At 42.9% G+C, this 19,037-nt stretch overlaps 1 protein-coding gene across 1 annotated transcript; it reads left to right on the top strand.

Moving 5' to 3' along the window:
- The first annotated feature begins 43 nt into the window (after positions 1-43).
- On the top strand, positions 44-18,022 carry LOC129810610 (serine/threonine-protein kinase PAK 2-like). Its single transcript, XM_055861294.1, has 14 exons — positions 44-7,558; positions 12,610-12,716; positions 12,852-13,002; positions 13,090-13,121; positions 13,286-13,402; positions 13,500-13,632; positions 13,746-13,809; positions 13,955-14,003; positions 14,244-14,356; positions 14,548-14,665; positions 14,823-14,922; positions 16,223-16,419; positions 16,606-16,743; positions 16,923-18,022. Exons 1-14 carry the CDS (start codon positions 7,369-7,371, stop codon positions 17,007-17,009), a joined length of 1,596 nt encoding a protein of 531 aa, XP_055717269.1. The 5' UTR covers positions 44-7,368; the 3' UTR covers positions 17,010-18,022.
- Positions 18,023-19,037: the final 1,015 nt, after the last annotated feature.

Raw genomic sequence — 19,037 nt, 5'->3', positions numbered from 1 at the left:
CCAGACAGATTTAACAATATGCAGTTGGTACCGTTTAATATAGTTGTTACACTAGTTGCTTGGGCGGTATTTCCGCCTCCCCTTCGCCATAGTGGAATTATTCCCGGGACGAAAAGATTGAGGAAAAAGTTATGTAGAGAACTGAACTATTGAAAACACAATGGATTACGCTGTGTAATTTATGCAAACTCTACATAATGTCATAACTCTCGTTTTACGTATGTACAAACGTTTTCATAGCGTCTAAGTTTTATTCATGTTTCCTGTGGAGTCTTTCTGGTAAGTTGCGAGTCGCAGAACAACGTCATTATCAAATAAGTTAGTGCTTGTCCTCGGTACCGACAATCGCTATCTAGCTAATCAATGGATTTATTTTGCTTACCAAATTAACATGTGTATTATCAAGCAGGGTTCGTTATTGTCTGGCATTCGCGCTACTGCACTTGGAGGACAAGCTTGCTAGCTAATTCACTCACATCATGCAATTTCTGCTTTTCTAGCAGTGCTAGCTAACGTTAGTTAGCTATGTGTAATTAGAGTTCTGTCTAACTGAACTCGGGTAACTGTTAGCCTAGCTAACCTGCTTTAACTAGCTTAGTTGAATATCTAAAATAATTAGCACTAATATAATCGTGGAATCAGCTAAATAGTTAGGCCTAACGTAGCTAGCAAGGTTCACTTGCAAGACGACAGAGCATCTGATCTTTCACTGTGACTTGCAAATACATAGTTGGAAGTACTGAGGTAAAGACAGTTTCAGGTTTGATATTCGCTCTTTCTTGAGCCACAGAATCCAAATTAGTGTCATGATGTTGTAAAAATTGCGCACATTGCACAGGTCTTATTTTCACGATTTTGACATTAATTCGTTTTCCAAAGCTAATAAACGTGGAAATGTGAGCAGCATTTTGTATTCCTAGTTGAATTTGTTAGGGAGTGTAAACAAAGTACAAAGTACTTTTTTTCTTCCCAATTTCGTGTTATCGCGAGAGGCAAAGGTGAGAGCCGTGCGTCCTCCGAATCACAACCCAACCAAGTCGCACTGCTTTTTTACACAATGCCCACTTAACCTGGTAGCCAGCCGGAAACGCCTCTGACAGTGTCAGCATGCACTGCGCCCGGCCTGCCACAGGAGTAACTAGTGCACGATGGGACAAGGACATCCCTGCCAGCCGAACCCTCCCCTAACCCGGACGACACTGGGCCGATTGTGCGCCACCCCATGGGTCTCCCGATTGTGGCCAGCGGGTACAGAGCCTGGACTCGAACCCAGAATCTCTAGGAGCACAGCTACAGCTTAGACCACTGCACCACTCGGGAGGCCCACAGACTTTTTGTACATTCGAATTTCAATAGCTCATTGGCCATGGCCATGTGACCTACTGACTTCAAGGTACAGAATGTACACTCAGTGGGCCTACACAACCCTTTAGTTTGTCCATTCTCACATTTTTACATTAATTTTTCAACCTTTTTCTAATTTCAATAGTTCTTTGGTCATGTGACCTTCTTGACTCAAACAAGGTTGAGAATGTCCACTGACACCCTTCTATATTGTACACCCTTTAGTTTGTCCATCTTCATCTCACATGATTTTACATGAATTTTTCAAAATGTTACATTTCAATAGCTCCTTGGTCATGTGACCTACTGACCTCAAACTACTTTCAGAATGTCCACGGACTGGCGGAGATGGGCGCCGCGAGGCGTCCAGTGTGGTAACGTGACCAATCTCTCCCCGGGGCTCCCGGGGTTTTCTTTGAAGGGCAGGGCGCCCTGGAATGGGTTCTCCCCAAGAGAGGGGCCCAAGTCCTGGAAAGCGCTGCGGTTCTGGCGGCGTCCGTTGAGCTCTCGCTGGCCCTTGAAAATCCGGAGCTTTCGCTCCGTCGCCCTTCTCTCACCACCATTGTAAGTTTGTTGTAAGTTCATTGTGCGGCCCATCTCGCTGTCTCTTGTGCATGGTCTCGCAAGGGGCTGCGTGTGGGGGTTCGTCAGGGCCGAAGGCGGACAGATGGGGGATTGGGTCAGGCAGTTGGTGGCGGCAACTCTGGACGTGCGCCGGGGCCTTCTCGCGGATCTCCCCAGCTACAGTGCTCGCCGGCCCTGTTCGTGCTGGGTCTCCGGCGCCTAGCAGCTGATTTAGAGCTGGTGCGGACCAAGGGAATCCGTCTGCTTTAATTAAAACAAAGCATCGTGAAGGCCCGAGGTGGGTGTTGATGTGATTTCTGCCCAGTGCTCTGAATGTCAAAGTGAAGAAATTCAATGAAGTGCGGGTAAACTGCGGGAGGAACAATGACTCTCTTAAGGAGTGCTTAGCCTTAGTAAGGTAGATAATAAGGTATCCCTCTAGCAGGGCTCTTCCAATCCCTCCCTGTATGTCACCTGTTTTCTGGTGTCGCTAATGATGCAAACCAAACAGGAGTTATCTCGGTACTAGTCCGTACGCAAAGTGAGTCCTGCAGATGGTGATGGCTGTTGATTGTTAACGGAAGGCGGCAGTCAGTCCTGGACTATGGGGCTTTTGGTCAAGCATGAAAATGTAAGGGCGGTTCCACCAGACTCAATGTTTTGCTGCTGGGCTCTTGTAAACGAATCCTGACTTTGGCTTCCTGTCAATCAGAGAATGATGGCTTGAACGCATACCTGGCTTTGGCTGGGAGGGTTAGTTACGTACTGGGAGACGGCTGATGAAAGTGTACTACTGGCATCAGTCTGATCACGCAGCGGCTGTGGTGAAACGTTTAAACACACGTCCCCCGTATACTTAGCTAGCTCTAAAGCGTGAAGGTTTGAATCGAACGCTGGTTTTGGCTGGACCCGCTAACGGTGGAGCACTAAATGGAGATGGAATGTGCTTAGCGGTTATGGACACTGCCTGGTCTCAGGTCCGCCTGGGTGCGGGACTCTACACATTCTATGTTGGAGCTCTCCTCCATGCTCCTTGGAGCATGTAGTGGAGATTGCATGTGCCTTACCATTAGCTGACACTACCAAGCCTCAGGCTTGCCTCATTGCGGGACACCACACATTGTAGGTGGGGAGGCCTCTACTAGAGGTCGACCGATTTATGATTGTTCAACGACGATACCAACGACGATACCAATTATTATTATTTGTATTTCATTAACCTTTGACTATTGGATGTTCTTATAGGCACTTTAGTATTGCCAGTGTAACAGTATAGCTTCCATCCCTCTCCTCGCCGCTACCTGGACTCGAACCAGGAACACAGAGTAAGGGGAACAACTACCCCAAGTCTCAGAGCGAGTGACGTTTGAAACGCTATTCGCGCACCCCGCTAACTAGCTAGCCATTTCACATCGGTTACACCAGCCTAATCTCGGGAGTTGATAGGCTTGAAGCACAGCGAAGAGCTTCTGGCAAAACGCAGGAAAGTGCTGTTTGAATGAATGCTTACGAGCCTGCTGCTGCCTACCACCGCTCAGTCAGACTGCTCTATCAAATCATAGACTATTTTTTTTTTTCACCTTTATTTAACCAGGTAGGCAAATTGAGAACACGTTCTCATTTACAATTGCGACCTGGCCAAGATAAAGCAAAGCATAACATGATAACACACAGAAATAGGAGCCTTAGGTCATTAATATGGTCGAATCCGGAAACTATCATCTCGAAAACAAGACATTTATTCTTTCAGTGAAATACGGAACCGTTTTGTATTTTATCTAATGGGTGGCATCCATAAGTATAAATATTCCTGTTACATTGCACAACCTTCAATGTTATGTCATAATTACGTAAAGATTCTGGCAAATTAGGCGGCCCAAACTGTTGCATATACCCTGACTGCGTGCAATGAACGCAAGAGAAGTGACACAATTTCACCTGGTTAATATTGCCTGCTAACCTGGATTTCTTTTAGCTAAATATGCAGGTTTAAAAATATATACTTCTATGTATTGATTTTAAGAAAGGCATTGATGTTTATGGTTAGGTACACATTGGAGCAACGATACGCTACCGCATCGATTATATGCAACACAGGACACACTAGATAAACTAGTAATATCATCAACCATGTGTAGTTAACTAGTGATTATGATTGATTGATTGTTTTTTTATAAGATAAGTTTAATGCTAGCTAGCAACTTACCTTGGCTTCTACTGTATTCGCGTAACAGGCAGGCTCCTCGTGGAGTGCAATGTAATCAGGCTGTTTGAGCGTTGGACTAGTTAACTGTAAGGTTGCAAGATTGAATCCCCGAGCTGACACGGTAAAAATCTGTTGTTCTGCCCCTGAACGAGGCAGTTAACCCACCGTTCCTAGGCCGTCATTGAAAATAAGAATCTGTTCTTAACTGACTTGCCTAGTTGATAAAGATTAAATTAAGGTGTAAAAAAAAATCGTCCAAATCAGGTGCACGAGGAGGCCTTCATCAAGGTGCGGTGCACTCAGAGTCCGAGCAGGGGCGGCCGGACTTGGGGGGGCTGGGGGCAGCACTCCGGCCATGGAGGTTGGAGTGGGGACTTAGTCTCAGAGTGGAAAAAAGCAGGCGGGTCATCAGGTACACAGAGCATGTTTCGGATTACCAGGTGCACGTGGTTGCTGACAGCGGGAAAATAGATGTGTTAGTGTCCTGGAGGGGGTACTTAAGTGTGGGTGCCCCAGTTCGCCTGATGGGCAAGGTTATGGAGATGGCTGAGCCCCGGCCGGGGCGCGGTGATGGGTGATGCCCAGTGAGAGGGGTGTTGACCGGGTAGGGAGAGTAGGTGTGGAGGCCTGGAGGTCTGTAGTTCCAGGGAGTAAGCTATACACACTCAGGCCCAGGGAGAGGGCAGGCAGGGAGTGTAGGCCTAGAGGCCTGGAGTTCAGAGATCAATGGGTGCCTGCCTGGAGGTCAGGAAGGCCCCAGGGGGGATGCCCAAGTGAATAGGTGTGTGAGTGACACTGTCCTTCAGGGGAGCAGAGCAGGCAATTAATGTAAAAATGTGTGAGATGAAAAATGGACAAACTAAGGTGTGCAATATAGAAGGGTAGTCAGTGGACATTCTGAACCTTATTTGAGGTCAGTAGGTCACCACATCAAGTTGTATTTAGACCTTACAGTGAAATGCTTACTTACAAGCCCTTAACCAACAATGCAGTTTTAAGAAAATCCCTAAAAAAGTAGAAGATAGTAATAACAAATAATTAAAGAGCAGCAGTAAATAACAAAAACATAACCAAGGAGCTATTGAAATGAGAAAGTTTACAAAATGTATCTAAAAACATGAGGTGAGAATGGACAAACTAAAGAGTGTGCAATGTGTAGGCCCACTGAGTACGTGCTGAACCTTGTATGAGGTTAGTAGTTCATGACCGAGGAGCTATTGAAATGTAAAATAAATAAAAAAATATATATGTAAAATCACCTGAGATGAAAAGGGACAAACAAAAGGGTGTGCCATATAGAAGGGACATTCTGAACCTTGGTTGAGGTCAGTAGGTCACATGACCAAGGAGCTATTGAAATTAGAAACATTGAAAATTAATATAAAATCGCATGAGATTAAAATGGACAAACAAAAGTGTGTGCTACATGTAAGGCTACTCAGTGGATATTCTGACAGCAGTTTGAGGGTTGTAGGTCACAAGACCAGAGAGCTATTGAAATGTTTTATATTTTTTAAATTGTAAAATCTTATTAGATGCAAATTGACACAAGGGTGTGCAGTAGGCCCACTGAGTGTACATTATGAACCTTTTTTGAGGTGTTGGTCACATGACCAAGGCGCTATTGAATTTCAAAAATGCTAAATTAATTAACACGAACCAGTTTTGAAAGTTTTAGGAGTAATGGTTAAAGATCTATTGACATTTGTTGATTTGTCACTATGTTGACGACTCCTAACTGCTGTTGGTGGACATAAGGAAAACTACAGGCGAATATCTGTGTAATATCTAACCTGAATCTGTCTTTACCTCTGTGTTGGATGTCGGGGTGTTCTGGAATGTAGAACTAGCTAACGTTACTATGCTGCACATTTCAGAAACCTTGGCCTAATGTTAGGTAAATGCTATTGAATGTGTGGAGTGATAGCATTTATATGTATGCCTCTATCTTCTCTCCTTTCTAACTAGCTAACTTTACTGATCTTGAAAGTTGATTATGATGGTCATCATACACAGTCCATTTATTGTTTCTCGATAGTGTGACATGGCTTCCTGTCTTCATTTACTCTCTATCATCTGCACTGATCTGAGAAGATGGATAGATGTGAGAATAATAGTGGAATCGGATGTCCTCCAATTAATTGGCTTTCCCCTGGCCACTTCTCTCATAATTAGATGGAGATAGCAAAGAATACAAATGAAAGGGAGACAGTGCCACACTGGTGATGCTGCTTCTTTACTCAAGGTATTCTCTCCCTATTGTTGATCTCTACTACATCAATTATAAACCTCTAAAAACCCACCACAGTCTGCACTCGCAGTGCTTTCCTTAGCTCTGTATCCCACACCTTTCTGATAAATGACTGATTGCAGCATATCTATTCTAGACCCTACTGATCTTGTCGAGGCCTTACCTATCACCTCTGCACCACAACTTATCCAGTGTTGTTGTTGTCCCCTGCCCCCTCCTTCCATAGACACAGAATTGTGTTTAGAGTGTGAATGAGTATGCGATGATGATAATATAGGAAATATGGTCTATGCTCAAATCTCTCCATAATCTCAGTGGAATGCTGAAAACATGCCAGGGAGAAAATTACCTCTGCAGGACAGAGCTTCCTGTCTACATAAATGTGCTCCTCTGTGTAAAGTCAAGGTCACCCACAGATATGTACTGTATAGAGACCTCTAGTGCCCAAAGCCCATTTTAACATGGGCAATGCCATTTAAGACTTTCACCATTTTGAAGTACTCAACTGGGTGGGAAGGATTACAATTTCATCTAGGTCACCAGGAGGGATCAGCCAACTAATTATACTTGTGAACACACATTCTGCCAGTGCAGCTTTCAGTAAATTGCCAACCTTGGCTTTATACCTGTTCAATCAACACACTCGAAGAAGTACTAGAAGAATAAAATGGAGATGGCCTCAATGGCGCTGCCCCTGCTCTCACAGGTGCCATAATTGGACAGATACAACTTTGCGATATCTACACATCTCTATGGTGTCCACAAAACTGAACTGGCCTCCAAAAGCAAAACCACCTATTATGTTATGTAATGTGCAAGTGCTCTTGTTCACCTGTCATTTGTGTGGTCAAGCTGATTATGTCTCTGTCTTGCAGATATCACTCTGCGCTCTCCTTCTATTCTGATTCCCATTCCTGATCTCTGCACACACCTCTATTCCGTGCACTCTCACTCTGTCTGTCTCTTTCTGTTACCCTCTCTGTTCTCCCCCCTCCCTGTGGCCATGTGTGATAACGGTAATCCCGAGGACAAGCCCCCTGCCCCCCCGGTCCGGATGAGCAGCACCAACTTCAGCACAGGCTCCAGCAAGGACCCACTCTCAGCCAATCACAGCTCCAAACCCCTGCCCTCGGTTCCAGAGGAGAGGAAACCCCGCAACAAGATCATCTCCATTTTCTCCGGCGCAGAGAAAGGTCAGACGAGTCCATAGAGGTGGGGCACTGGGAGGGGCTCTAAAGCGTGGGTCGGCTGTCCTATCTTATTTTTTTTAACACTAGAGAACCACTGGGCCTCGAGGGACCCCCCCCCCTTCAAGCTAATGGGTGTAACATTCTAACAGTGTAATTAATACATTTCTTAAACCAGGTTTCCATCCAACCTTTTTATGCGAGAAAAGCCGACAAAACACGCTAGACAAGGTGAGATCTTTTTATTTCGTACAATGAATTATGCAAGAAATGTCGGTGGAAATGGTTTTATGCGTAAATATTCATATAATAACCATCATGTCGAAGTAGACCCCCACTACAACTCGGGAAAGCATGCAGTTTATTAGGCTACAGGTGAAATAAGTGATGAACTTCACAGGGTGGTGAAAGTGCACGCTGATGAGCTTGATGCTCAGTTCCAATAAATATCAAGGGTCTTATTCTGGTGACATGATCATCGATGCTTGGCTGCTGTTTGACAAATACAAATAACTTCGCTCTTTTGTCCATAATAGTCTCATCATGTATGCTATACCCGCACTGTATCTGCCAGCTGTTGGCTAGAGCACACCCGCCAATACCAGAGTTGGCACACTTGCTATGTATTGCAAATTAATTTTTTTAAATGTGCATTACACATAGTTGAAAATGCGATGGAAACCCATTTAACTTGTATTTTTTATTCGGTACATGGGAATTTACCTGCAAAAGGTATTTTATGTGCACTACGTCATCACGCACAGCGTTTTATCCACAACAAGTCAATTTGATGCAAACATAGCTCCGGTGGAAAAATATCATTTTTATGCAGATTGTAGAAAATTTGCATTCAGAAATCTGTCACCAATTAGATGGAAACCTAGCTATATATGCTATAACAAAAATAATAATTTGGTTGTTTATGAATGTCTTGTGTTGTGTTTAAGAACATTAAATATATATTTCAAATAACACAATAGCATTTTCATTTGTTTCTGCTCCTATAGGCTATATGTAAAAACACTAAAACACATTCAAGTGTTCAATACATTTTATTCCCGAGTGGCGCAGTGGTCTAAGACACTGCGTCTCAGTACAAGAGGCGTCACTGCAGTACCTGGTTCAAATCCAGGCTTTATCACATCCGGCCGTGATTGTGAGTCCCATAGTGCAGCGCACAATTGGCTCAGCGTCGTCTGGGTTTGGCCGGGGTAGGCCGTCATTGTAAATTAGAATTTGTTCTTAACTGACTTGCCTAGTTAAATAAATTAAACTATTTGTGGAATGCCTTTGTGACAACTATGAAACATGAAGCATAGGCTATGTGTTGGAATGTGGTAACAGCTTATTTTTATAACAACAAAAACAACAAAAAATACCCCAACCAGGTCAGCAAGACACACGTGTCAAATGATGAAAACATCAGTAGCCTAAACATCATTATAAGCACCAAGTGTGCTTAATAAATAGTGTAAATCATCAAAAAAGCAATGATGGTATTATAATGAATGTGTCTGACAGCAATCAAATATGATCAGCTTGTGCTTACATGGCGTGCGTCTAAACGCAATGGCCTCATGTCACATAAATAACGAAAGCTGCTGAGTGCGTTGCTGATGTTTTTGCTTGATGTAGGGTCCTCTCTCTCTGTGATGACATTTTGTGCTGATAATTGTCCCGTAGCATTGTCACCGGCTTATTCTATCCAAATCAAACGGTGCCGTCCCTTCCTCTCTCCTGTCTCACCGTTCCATTTGGTGGTGGCGCAGGCACCTGCTCATTGCACCATTCATTTAAAAAATGTTTTTACCTAGGCCTCAGAGGTGTGTGTTCAGGAGAATAAGAATAATCATCAGAGATGATTCATTTCTTCCCCACTATCTGAGCTGTTTGCATTCAGATTTTGTAGCAACGCTGACGCAGCAAGTGCATCCAATCATCTTGGTCTTCTTGACATTGTAAATGACGCACACTTTCACTGTGTACTCCAAGTAGGCCAGAGTAGACATATAAGACTGCTTGGATTCAATGGGCTGATAGAGGGTACATACCATTTTGAAATGAGATAGATCAATACAAGAGAATGGCCTGCCTTGTTCTTCATTCACAATTGGTGATTTACAACATTTGCCATTGTTAGCTTCCCCTCAGTAATCAATTCACACTTTCTCACCCATCATACTCTAATTTATTTAATTTGTTGTGTGACGTTAGTCTGTGTATAGTTTACCTTAGGTTCAGTTTCGAGGCAATTATTGGGGTGATTATCAACTGGGCACGGCACCTCCAACTGCCGGGAGAAGGAGGGGATTAGGCCCTACTGTCGTGAAGAGTGGCAACGGGGGAAAACCATTCAAAAAATGACATGCCCTCCTTAAACTGGTTATAGCTCCAGTTCATTTTGTGATATTAAGATTCTAGTAAAGAACAAGAAGGCCTGCAAATTGTTATAACTCCCAATTCACGGCTTTGTTGACAATGTTTCCATCTAACGGATCTTTTTCAAGTCAAACTGAGTGCTTACATCCCAAAATATACATATTTCACCTCGCATGACCATTACGCACATGACACATGGTTGGTGTAAAAACTATTTACGTATCTCTAATCATTTGATATTAATGGGATTGGCACATGTGGTAGTTACAGAAAAGTATCTATATTTACAAAATGACCAAGTAGGAGACCTGGAAGACAAGACAAATCAAAGTGACATATTCATGTAAGAAATGGTCTGATATCAAACTCTTGGTTCAGACCTCTAGGAGACATGGTACACATGGTGAATCCAATACAATATTATTGAGAAGATTATCAGTACCCCCCCCCCCCCCCCCCCCCCCCCAGGAGTCTTAACATGTTCGATACCGATGTGTCCCTGAGAGCTAATGTTGTGACGAGCCTCCATGAAATGCGCAGCCACATGGTTTCTCTGGTCAAAGGTCCTGATATTACTCCTTGTTTTCAGAGATTGTTTCGTTTTTCCTACATAGCATAGACCACACACTTGATCAGGTATATCGCATTTTTTGTGGAACATGTAATGATGCCCTTAATCTTAATTACCTTGCCCGTAATAGGGTGATTGAACATTGTGCATTTGTTCGTAAAGCTACACTGGTTACATCGGCCACATCTATAATTACCGTTCGGCACATTGTCTAGGAAAGTACTACGTGACACTGGTGTAAGATCTGATATCACCACCATTTGATTGATGTTAGAGGCGCGTTTGAAGACTACCCGCGGGGGTTGTTTAAACGTCTTTTCCAGTTGTGGATCAGTGCTCAAGATGTACCAGTGTTTTTTAATGATGTGGTTGAACTGTTTACCAAGTGGGGAGTACTGAAGGAAGCAATGAACGCGTTGGTCAGGAGGACGGGGTGGTTTGGGCGTGAGGCTGTCATCCTGGGTCATAGTTTTATAATGATCCCTTGCGTCATGCAGCCATTCCTCTGGGTAACCCCGCTGCCTGAAATGCTCATCCAGATAGTCAGCTTGTTTGTCATAGTCCCTCTGTGTACCACAAATCCTGCGTATGCAACTGTATTGGGGCAGCAGGTGGTTGTGGTTAGAGCGTTGGGCCGGGTAACCAAAAGGTTGCTGGATCGAATCACCGAGCTGACAAAGTAAACATCTGTCGTTCTTCCCCTGAGCAAGGCAGCTAACCCACTGTTCCCCGGGTGCCGAAGACTTGGAGGTCGATATTTAAAACCAAATACTTTTAGACTTTTACTCAAGTAGTATTTTACTGGGTGACTTTCACTTACTTGAGTGATTTTCTATTAAGGTATCTTTACTTTTACTCAAGTATGACAATTGAGTACGTTTTCCACCACTGCCGTCTGGTCACTGCACCATAAAGGCCTGATTGGTGGAGTGCTGCAGAGATGGTTGTCCTTCTGGAAGGTTCTCCCATATCCACAGATGAACTCTGGAGCTCTGTCAGAGTGACCATCGGGTACTTGGTGACTTCCCTGACCAAGGCCCTTCTCCCCCGATTGCTCAGTTTGGCCGGGCAGCTAGCTCTAGGAAGAGTTTTGGTGGTTCCAAACTTCTTCCATTTTAAGAATGATGAAGGCCATTGAGTTCTTGGGGACCTTCAATGCTGCAGACAGTTTTTGGTACCCTTCCCCAGATCTGTGCCGACACAATCCTGTCTCGGAGCTCTACAGTCAATTCCTTCAACCTCATGGGTTGGTTTTAGCTCTGACATGCACTGTCAAATGTGGGACCTTATATAGACAGGTGTGTGCCTTTCCAAATCATGTCCAATCAATTGAATTTACCACAGGTGGAATCCAAGTTGTAAAAATATCTCAAGGATGATCAACGTAAACAGGATGCACCTGAGCTCAGTTTCAAGTCGCATAGCAAAGTGTCTGAATACTTATGTAAAAACAGTTTCTGTTTTTAATTTTTACTACATTTGCAAAAATGTCTAAAAACCTGTTTTCACTTTGTCATTATGGGGTACGGTGTGTAGATTGATGAGGAACATTTTTTATTTAATCCATTTTAGAATGAGGCTGTAACACAACAAAATGTAGAAAAAGTCAAGGGATCTGAATACTTTCCGAATGCACTGTAGGGTGGAAGCTATCTCCATGTAAAAGGGAATTCCTGTCCGTTGGCTTCCTTTATAGGTCTGTGCTAAAGCACCCCCCTTCCTCTTAATCAAAATGTCAAGAAAGACTCTAACAACTACAGTGTGTTAAATAGACTTATTTAGGAAAAGTCTCAAGGACAGAGAGGGGCATGACTTTAAAAATGGCACAGTAATTTAAAAAAATACATTCATGAGCAGTCCAAATGACTGCTTTAGTGGTTCTGGTGTTAAAGGTGCGTTACCAGTAGAGGCTACATTTCATTCAGTGCATCTTAGTTCAGAACCAATCCATCTTATATTAGTTTCCATCTGTGTGCATCAGACTATCCAGTGGCAGTAGAGGTTGAATTTTGGTCTTTCAATTTGTCTATCCATTGTTGGATCTGATTTACGTTTCAGCCCATTTATTAACAGAGAATGTAATGATGGTTTATTGATTGACTTTCAGGTGGTAGAAAGAAAGACCGGGACAAAGAACGACCAGAGATCTCTCCTCCTTCAGACTTTGAACACACCATCCACGTTGGCTTTGATGCTGTCACTGGGGAGTTCACTGTGAGTAGCCACACTTTCCTCCAACTCTTCATCTCTTACTCCAGGTATACTCAAATCCCAGCCTGGATGGATGTAGTACTGCTAGTTTTCTTAGTTGATTGACACACCCCCCCCTTGTATCCTCCTCGCTGATAGGGCATGCCAGAGCAATGGGCACGACTTCTCCAGACATCAAACATCACCAAGTCCGAGCAGAAGAAGAACCCACAGGCTGTTCTCGACGTGCTCAAATTCTATGACTCTACGGGCAACGGCCGCCAGAAATACCTCAGTTTCTCCTCCTCTGGTGAACTTTCATATGGATTAGACTTGACTGTTTTCTGTTTGTTACAGACTTTTTAAAGATTGCAATTTTTTTCCCTTTCATTTTTAGAAAAGGATGGTTTCCCCACAGGACCCCAGTCTGTAAGTAATACATTTGTTTTAGTGATGACTTACTAGCTACCTGAATAATATGGTGCTGCGATTTCTTGTTCCTTGACCTCACTCATGGCAGCCCAGAGAATATGTGACAGATATATGTGTGGGCTATGTATGAAATGTGTGTTATATCTTCTATTTTGCATTAGCCGGTCAAAAATGTCATGGAACCCTTATCGACCAATATCAAGGACATTGATGATGATGATGATGATGATGAAGCTCCCCCTCCCATTGTGGCACCACGTCCAGAATACACTAAGAGTGTGAGTCATTTTGAATGGAGCTCACAACCTCAACTTCTCTTTCGACCTTATTCTCTCATGCTTATTTATTGTGTGTGCCTTGTGTGTTGGCTTGCAGGTGTACACTCGCTCCGTCATTGACCCCATCCCCGCTCTAGCCACCTGTCCAGATGGAGACTCGGCCTCCAAGTCTGTAGACAGACAGAAGAAGAAGGGAAAGATGTCAGACGAGGAGATCATGGACAAACTTAGTAAACAAACTATATCTTTACAATAGCAATGTTACAGGTAGTTATTAAGACCCGTTTGTCAGGGAAAATCAGTATTGGTCTGGTCTGTATAATAATAATATATTTGCCCTCAGGAACTATAGTCAGCATTGGAGATCCCAAAAAGAAGTACACGAGATATGAAAAAATTGGACAGGGGTAAGTGTACGTTTATTTAAAGGTGGTAATTGGGGTGTATTTGAGTGCAGTGTGTATGGGGCCTTATTTGTGCATGGGGAGAGTGTGTGACAGAGGTGTGTGTGTCCGAGTTATAAAAAAATATGTAAACATTGTCCACACACAGGGCTTCGGGGACAGTGTACACAGCCATTGATGTCGCCACAGGACAAGAGGTAAAGGGGAATTAAGGGTTGTCATTGGTCGACTGACTGGGGATTGATGCATAGAGGAGAATAAGTGAAAGGAAGGAAATATTGAAAGAGTAGAGGATTGACGACAAGAGAGTCAGAAATGGGGAAAGAGTTTGAGAACTGTTAGCCTGGCAGCAGATGAGAAATTGCAGGATAACTAATCACTTACCCATTTTAGAGGCTCATGTTGAACGTTTCCTTCTTTCTGGGTGTTTTTCACAGGTAGCCATTAAACAGATCAACCTACAGAAGCAGCCCAAGAAGGAGCTGATCATAAATGAAATTATGGTGATGAAAGAGTTAAAGAACCCGAATATTGTCAACTTCGTAGACAGGTAATAGAATGGTCAAATATATAATTAACCTTAACATCACTAACTTTGGTGTCAGTTCAATGTACCAAACCTCCTCTCCTGGTGATGGTGAGACTCTAGAGGTCCTGGAACACATTGGGTGTACAATTTTTTACAATACAATATATCCTAACGACCTCTCTGGCTTTGGTGTCTGTGTGTGTTTATGTCAGTTTCCTGGTGGGAGAGGAGCTCTATGTGGTGATGGAGTACTTGGCTGGTGGCTCGCTGACTGATGTGGTGACAGAGACCTGCATGGACGAGGCTCAGATAGCTGCTGTCTGCAGAGAGGTGACCAGCTCTTATACGGCACACAGCGTTAACCTTTACATATTTACCCTTTAACACTGGCTCGGTGAGAAACTTGTGTGTTTGTTGACTGTTTTCTCCTTCATAACCATCCCTCTCTGTGTCTCTCTCTCCCTCTCATTGGTTTCCCAATCTGAAGTGTTTACAAGCACTGGAGTTCCTTCATGCGAACCAGGTCATCCATCGTGACATCAAGAGTGACAACGTGCTACTGGGGATGGATGGCTCTGTCAAGCTCAGTGAGTCTCCCTCTACCCCCTAAACAACCCCAGGCTGGTCATGGTCTATGTAGAGTTGTAGAGGAAGCAAAAGCACTAATAGTTGGGGGTAGATATTTACCTTATTGACAGTGGTAGGGAGGGGTGCGTGAGTCAGCTGTTTGTTCACTCGCACATGCCCACAATTGCTAATAACCCATCCTTAACTGCTCGACTATATGTGATAAAGTGAAAATCTGAGTCTCACACTTGCACCCTGCTTACATACTAAAAAGGAACAAAAAGTCCTTGTCCTAATTCTGACTAAAACTACACACATCAGATTTATAGAGGTATGATTCTAATAAATTTCATACAATCACACAATGACAGGGTAGTTTTAGTTATTGTTCTACGTTAAATGTATACATAATTTAGTCATTATTCATAAAATCCATAACAGCTACCTATAGTCAGAGACGGCAGATTGATTTTTTGACAAGGGGTGCAGGATTTGTTTTGCCTGATTTAGATATGTTTCTGCTTATAATATCCAACGTTTTGGTAGTCAAGCTTCTCTTCTGTCATTATAGGTTGCCCTAGAAGACTAAATAAACCCTTGTACCCCAGAATGTCATTAATAATTAGAATTAAAAAGCTGATAGTATTTCAACCACATAAAATCCAAGCTGATGTCATTTGGAAATTTTACACAGAAAATCTTTCCCATTTTATTCATTTGTTACTGCATTTTCTCCCAGGTCCCTAAACGTCTGTTCCGCAAAATAAGCAGAGATGAAAATAAGCAGAGAACTTTACCGATGTCAACTAGATTGAAGCATTGATTCCATTGATCTATTACATTTTCTGTTGAGTATGGGTTTATTTAGTCTTCTAGGGCACCATATAATGACTAAAGAGAAGCTACATGTATATAATTATAGACACTTGATTAACAAATAGCCTACCAAAATGTTGGAAAGTATAAGCAGAAACATATCTAAATCGGGCACACAAAAAATATCCTGCACCCCCTGTCAAAAAAATCCTTCTTTGACTAGCCTACAGCACATTTTCTACATTAGCGGGTTAGGGTTGGGTGCGGGCCTCAGATTTCCACTTTATCACATATAGACGGGCAGTTGAGGATGGGTTATTAGCAATTGCAGGCGGGTGAACAAACAGCTGACCCATCGAACCACTAATCTACATCCTATGAAAGAGAAGTACCATTTTGACAAGGATAGTTAACAAATGACTATTATGCTAGTGCTGCTGTTTGTAGTGCTACCATTGTCTCCATCTCTCTCTGAGTTGTCCCACCTCTCTTCTCTTTGTGCAGCCGATTTTGGTTTCTGCGCCCAGATCACACCAGAGCAGAGCAAGCGCAGCACCATGGTGGGCACGCCTTACTGGATGGCACCTGAAGTGGTGACCCGGAAGGCCTATGGGCCAAAGGTTGATATCTGGTCCCTGGGCATCATGGCCATTGAAATGGTTGAGGGGGAGCCTCCATACCTCAATGAGAACCCGCTAAGAGTAAGTGAACCGTACAGTAGCACCCTTCTAAGATGCAATTTCTTTGTTTTACTGTATCATAGTGCATCAAAAACTAGTTCCATAGTGATACAAGACTGACATGGATGTAACAGGCAGACTTTCCCAGCACATTTGTAAGGTATCTCACAGTTCTAGTCTTCCCCTCTGCACTCTCTCCTCCCCAAGGCACTGTACCTTATTGCTACCAATGGCACTCCAGAGCTGCAGAACCCAGAAAAGCTGTCCACCATCTTCAGAGACTTCCTTAACCACTGCCTAGAAATGGATGTGGAGAAGAGAGGCGGGGGAAAAGATCTGCTGCAGGTGATGCCCCATTTTATCTATGGCTTCCCATGTGATTTGCTCTTCTACTCGTGTCAACTTGATTGGTTGGATGTGGCTGTATATGCCTCCATCATTACACCATCTGCATGTACTACAATAGAGATGAGCTCCAATGTTAACCTTACTCTCTTTTTCCTCCCTCTTTCCTGTTTGTCTAGCATCCCTTCCTGAAGCTGGCAAAGCCCCTCTCCAGTCTTACACCTCTCATCTTGGCTGCTAAGGAGGCCATGAAAGGCAACCATTAACCGAACAAACAACCATGCCTTCCCATGCTGTGCCAGATTTGAGGTTTTGTGCCAGACAATAGACTGAGTGACAACCCAACTATATGCTCCAGCCTGATAAGCCCTGACAAACCTCACTGTGAAGACCAAAAACATCCAGAGCACAACCCATCGCTGACCATATGAACTCTTTGATTCTCACTCAAACGTTTGAAGACAACTCAAATGAAAGTGCTTATTTTCAGATCCAGGCTTAGTTATTTTGTACAAGAAAAAACAATGTTGGGGCTAGATTTGTATTTAACATGGAATTAAGATATCTAGTTCTTACTTTTTGGAAGAAATATTACTGCCTTAAACAAATGCAAAACATTGCCTAATGTATTGTTGACTGTGTCAAATTATTTTCCCATAATTGTTTTTTTCTTTGTAATTCTTCCTTTCCAGTTTGTTAGTGTCCTCTTAGGCATTTTGATACTTGAATTTCATTTGTGTCCCCACTGTGATCACGTTAAGGGCCTCTCGCTTAATGAAACTGTTATTCCCACCTGGTGCCACATTTAATCTTTGGTCTTTTCTCATATGTTATAGGACAGACATTTCAAAACATTCCCATTATTACAGTGAATATGGTGATATGGATGACGATATAGGTTGCCTCATTTGGCAGTGCTACCATCATTTTCCTCCTGTGTCATTAGTCCCTTGGTAGTAGATGTGCACCCTTATGTGCAAATTCAATTGAAGAATGACAGGGTTTATTCTTGCTTGGGCCAACGTTCTTTGTTCTCATAAAAATGTTTTGCTATATTGTATATGTCAAATTCTGTACTTTTTGTGTATTTAGGACTGTAGCTTAAAAATGTGCTTGTTCATGTGTATATTGTGTACCTAACTAGACGGAAAACTGGATATCAGGCCGGGTACCTTTTTTATAGGCTAGAAAAGGCAATGTATATTTACCGTTTCTTTTTGGATTACTAACAATCTGACAATTGCCTGCAAATTCAAATAAATGCAGCTGTTTGTCCTTATTGTTGATTTAAGAATGATTATTTCTGTATAATATGACTAACTTGAATGGAGACTTGTGAAAGTCACACATTGTAAGATACCATCAAAGAGTGGGCTCAAGGAATGACACTCCAATAGAGCATTATTTTTAAACAAGATTTGGAGCATTTTGCATTACATTTTGTTAAAGTAAACTTCACCAATATCAACAATCGCTTTTGACAGTGACACTGAATGGATACGAAGTTACTGGGGCTAGTCGCAAGTATATATCTGTTTTGTTTGGATTGAGCATTTTGTTATTTAAATGTTGCATGATTTAGAAAGGTACATTCTCTGCAGCACTGTCTGCACGTAATGGATGCGGTGGCAACAGTTCTGGTGAAGTTATTTTGGCCTCCTAAGTTTAGGCTATTTCTCCGAGCTAGAGCGCCACCTGCTAGTCATACTATTGATGTGTGTATTGATTTCTAATTTGATTAGATGGTTCCCATTTGAGATGCAAATGATGAGTGTCGTATTTCATGTTATAGGGATGTAAACTAGTCACCTTTCGGCGAAATTCGCCGTTTTGAATCCAAAATAGGTGACCTACGTGATTCGTGTAGATCCGATGAGAAAAGTTTGGGCGAAGGGGGCTTTGTACGCAACGAGTGATGCGCGTGTGGAGCAATACTGTGTGTTTCAAAGGCTAAACCAATCGTTCACATAACAGAATGCAGCAAGCGACTGGAGAGACTTAAACTTCCAGTTGTTTTTCGATTACAGCTCAGGAAGTATGTTTCTTCACCGTCTCTGTGGTCATAACTCTTCGTGATCGTTCAGGGGACGCACTGCTTTATTGCCTTTCAACTCTCCGCTCGGTCTTTCCAGAGCTCACGCTGATGCTGTAACTAGCACATTGGTTGTCTCTTCTCTCTCAAGGTGATGGAGAAAGTGTGGTGGAACAAGTGTTGTTAGCATTGTTACGTATCTTGCTACCTAACCAATTCGCGATAGTTACTATTAACTGGTAACGTTATCGTGCATAAATTT

The sequence above is a fragment of the Salvelinus fontinalis genome, chromosome 14, assembly GCF_029448725.1.
Source record: "Salvelinus fontinalis isolate EN_2023a chromosome 14, ASM2944872v1, whole genome shotgun sequence".
NCBI classification, from domain to species: domain Eukaryota; kingdom Metazoa; phylum Chordata; class Actinopteri; order Salmoniformes; family Salmonidae; genus Salvelinus; species Salvelinus fontinalis.
Note: the sequence above shows the minus strand (reverse complement) of the source record. Positions and strands in the feature narration are given on the sequence as shown.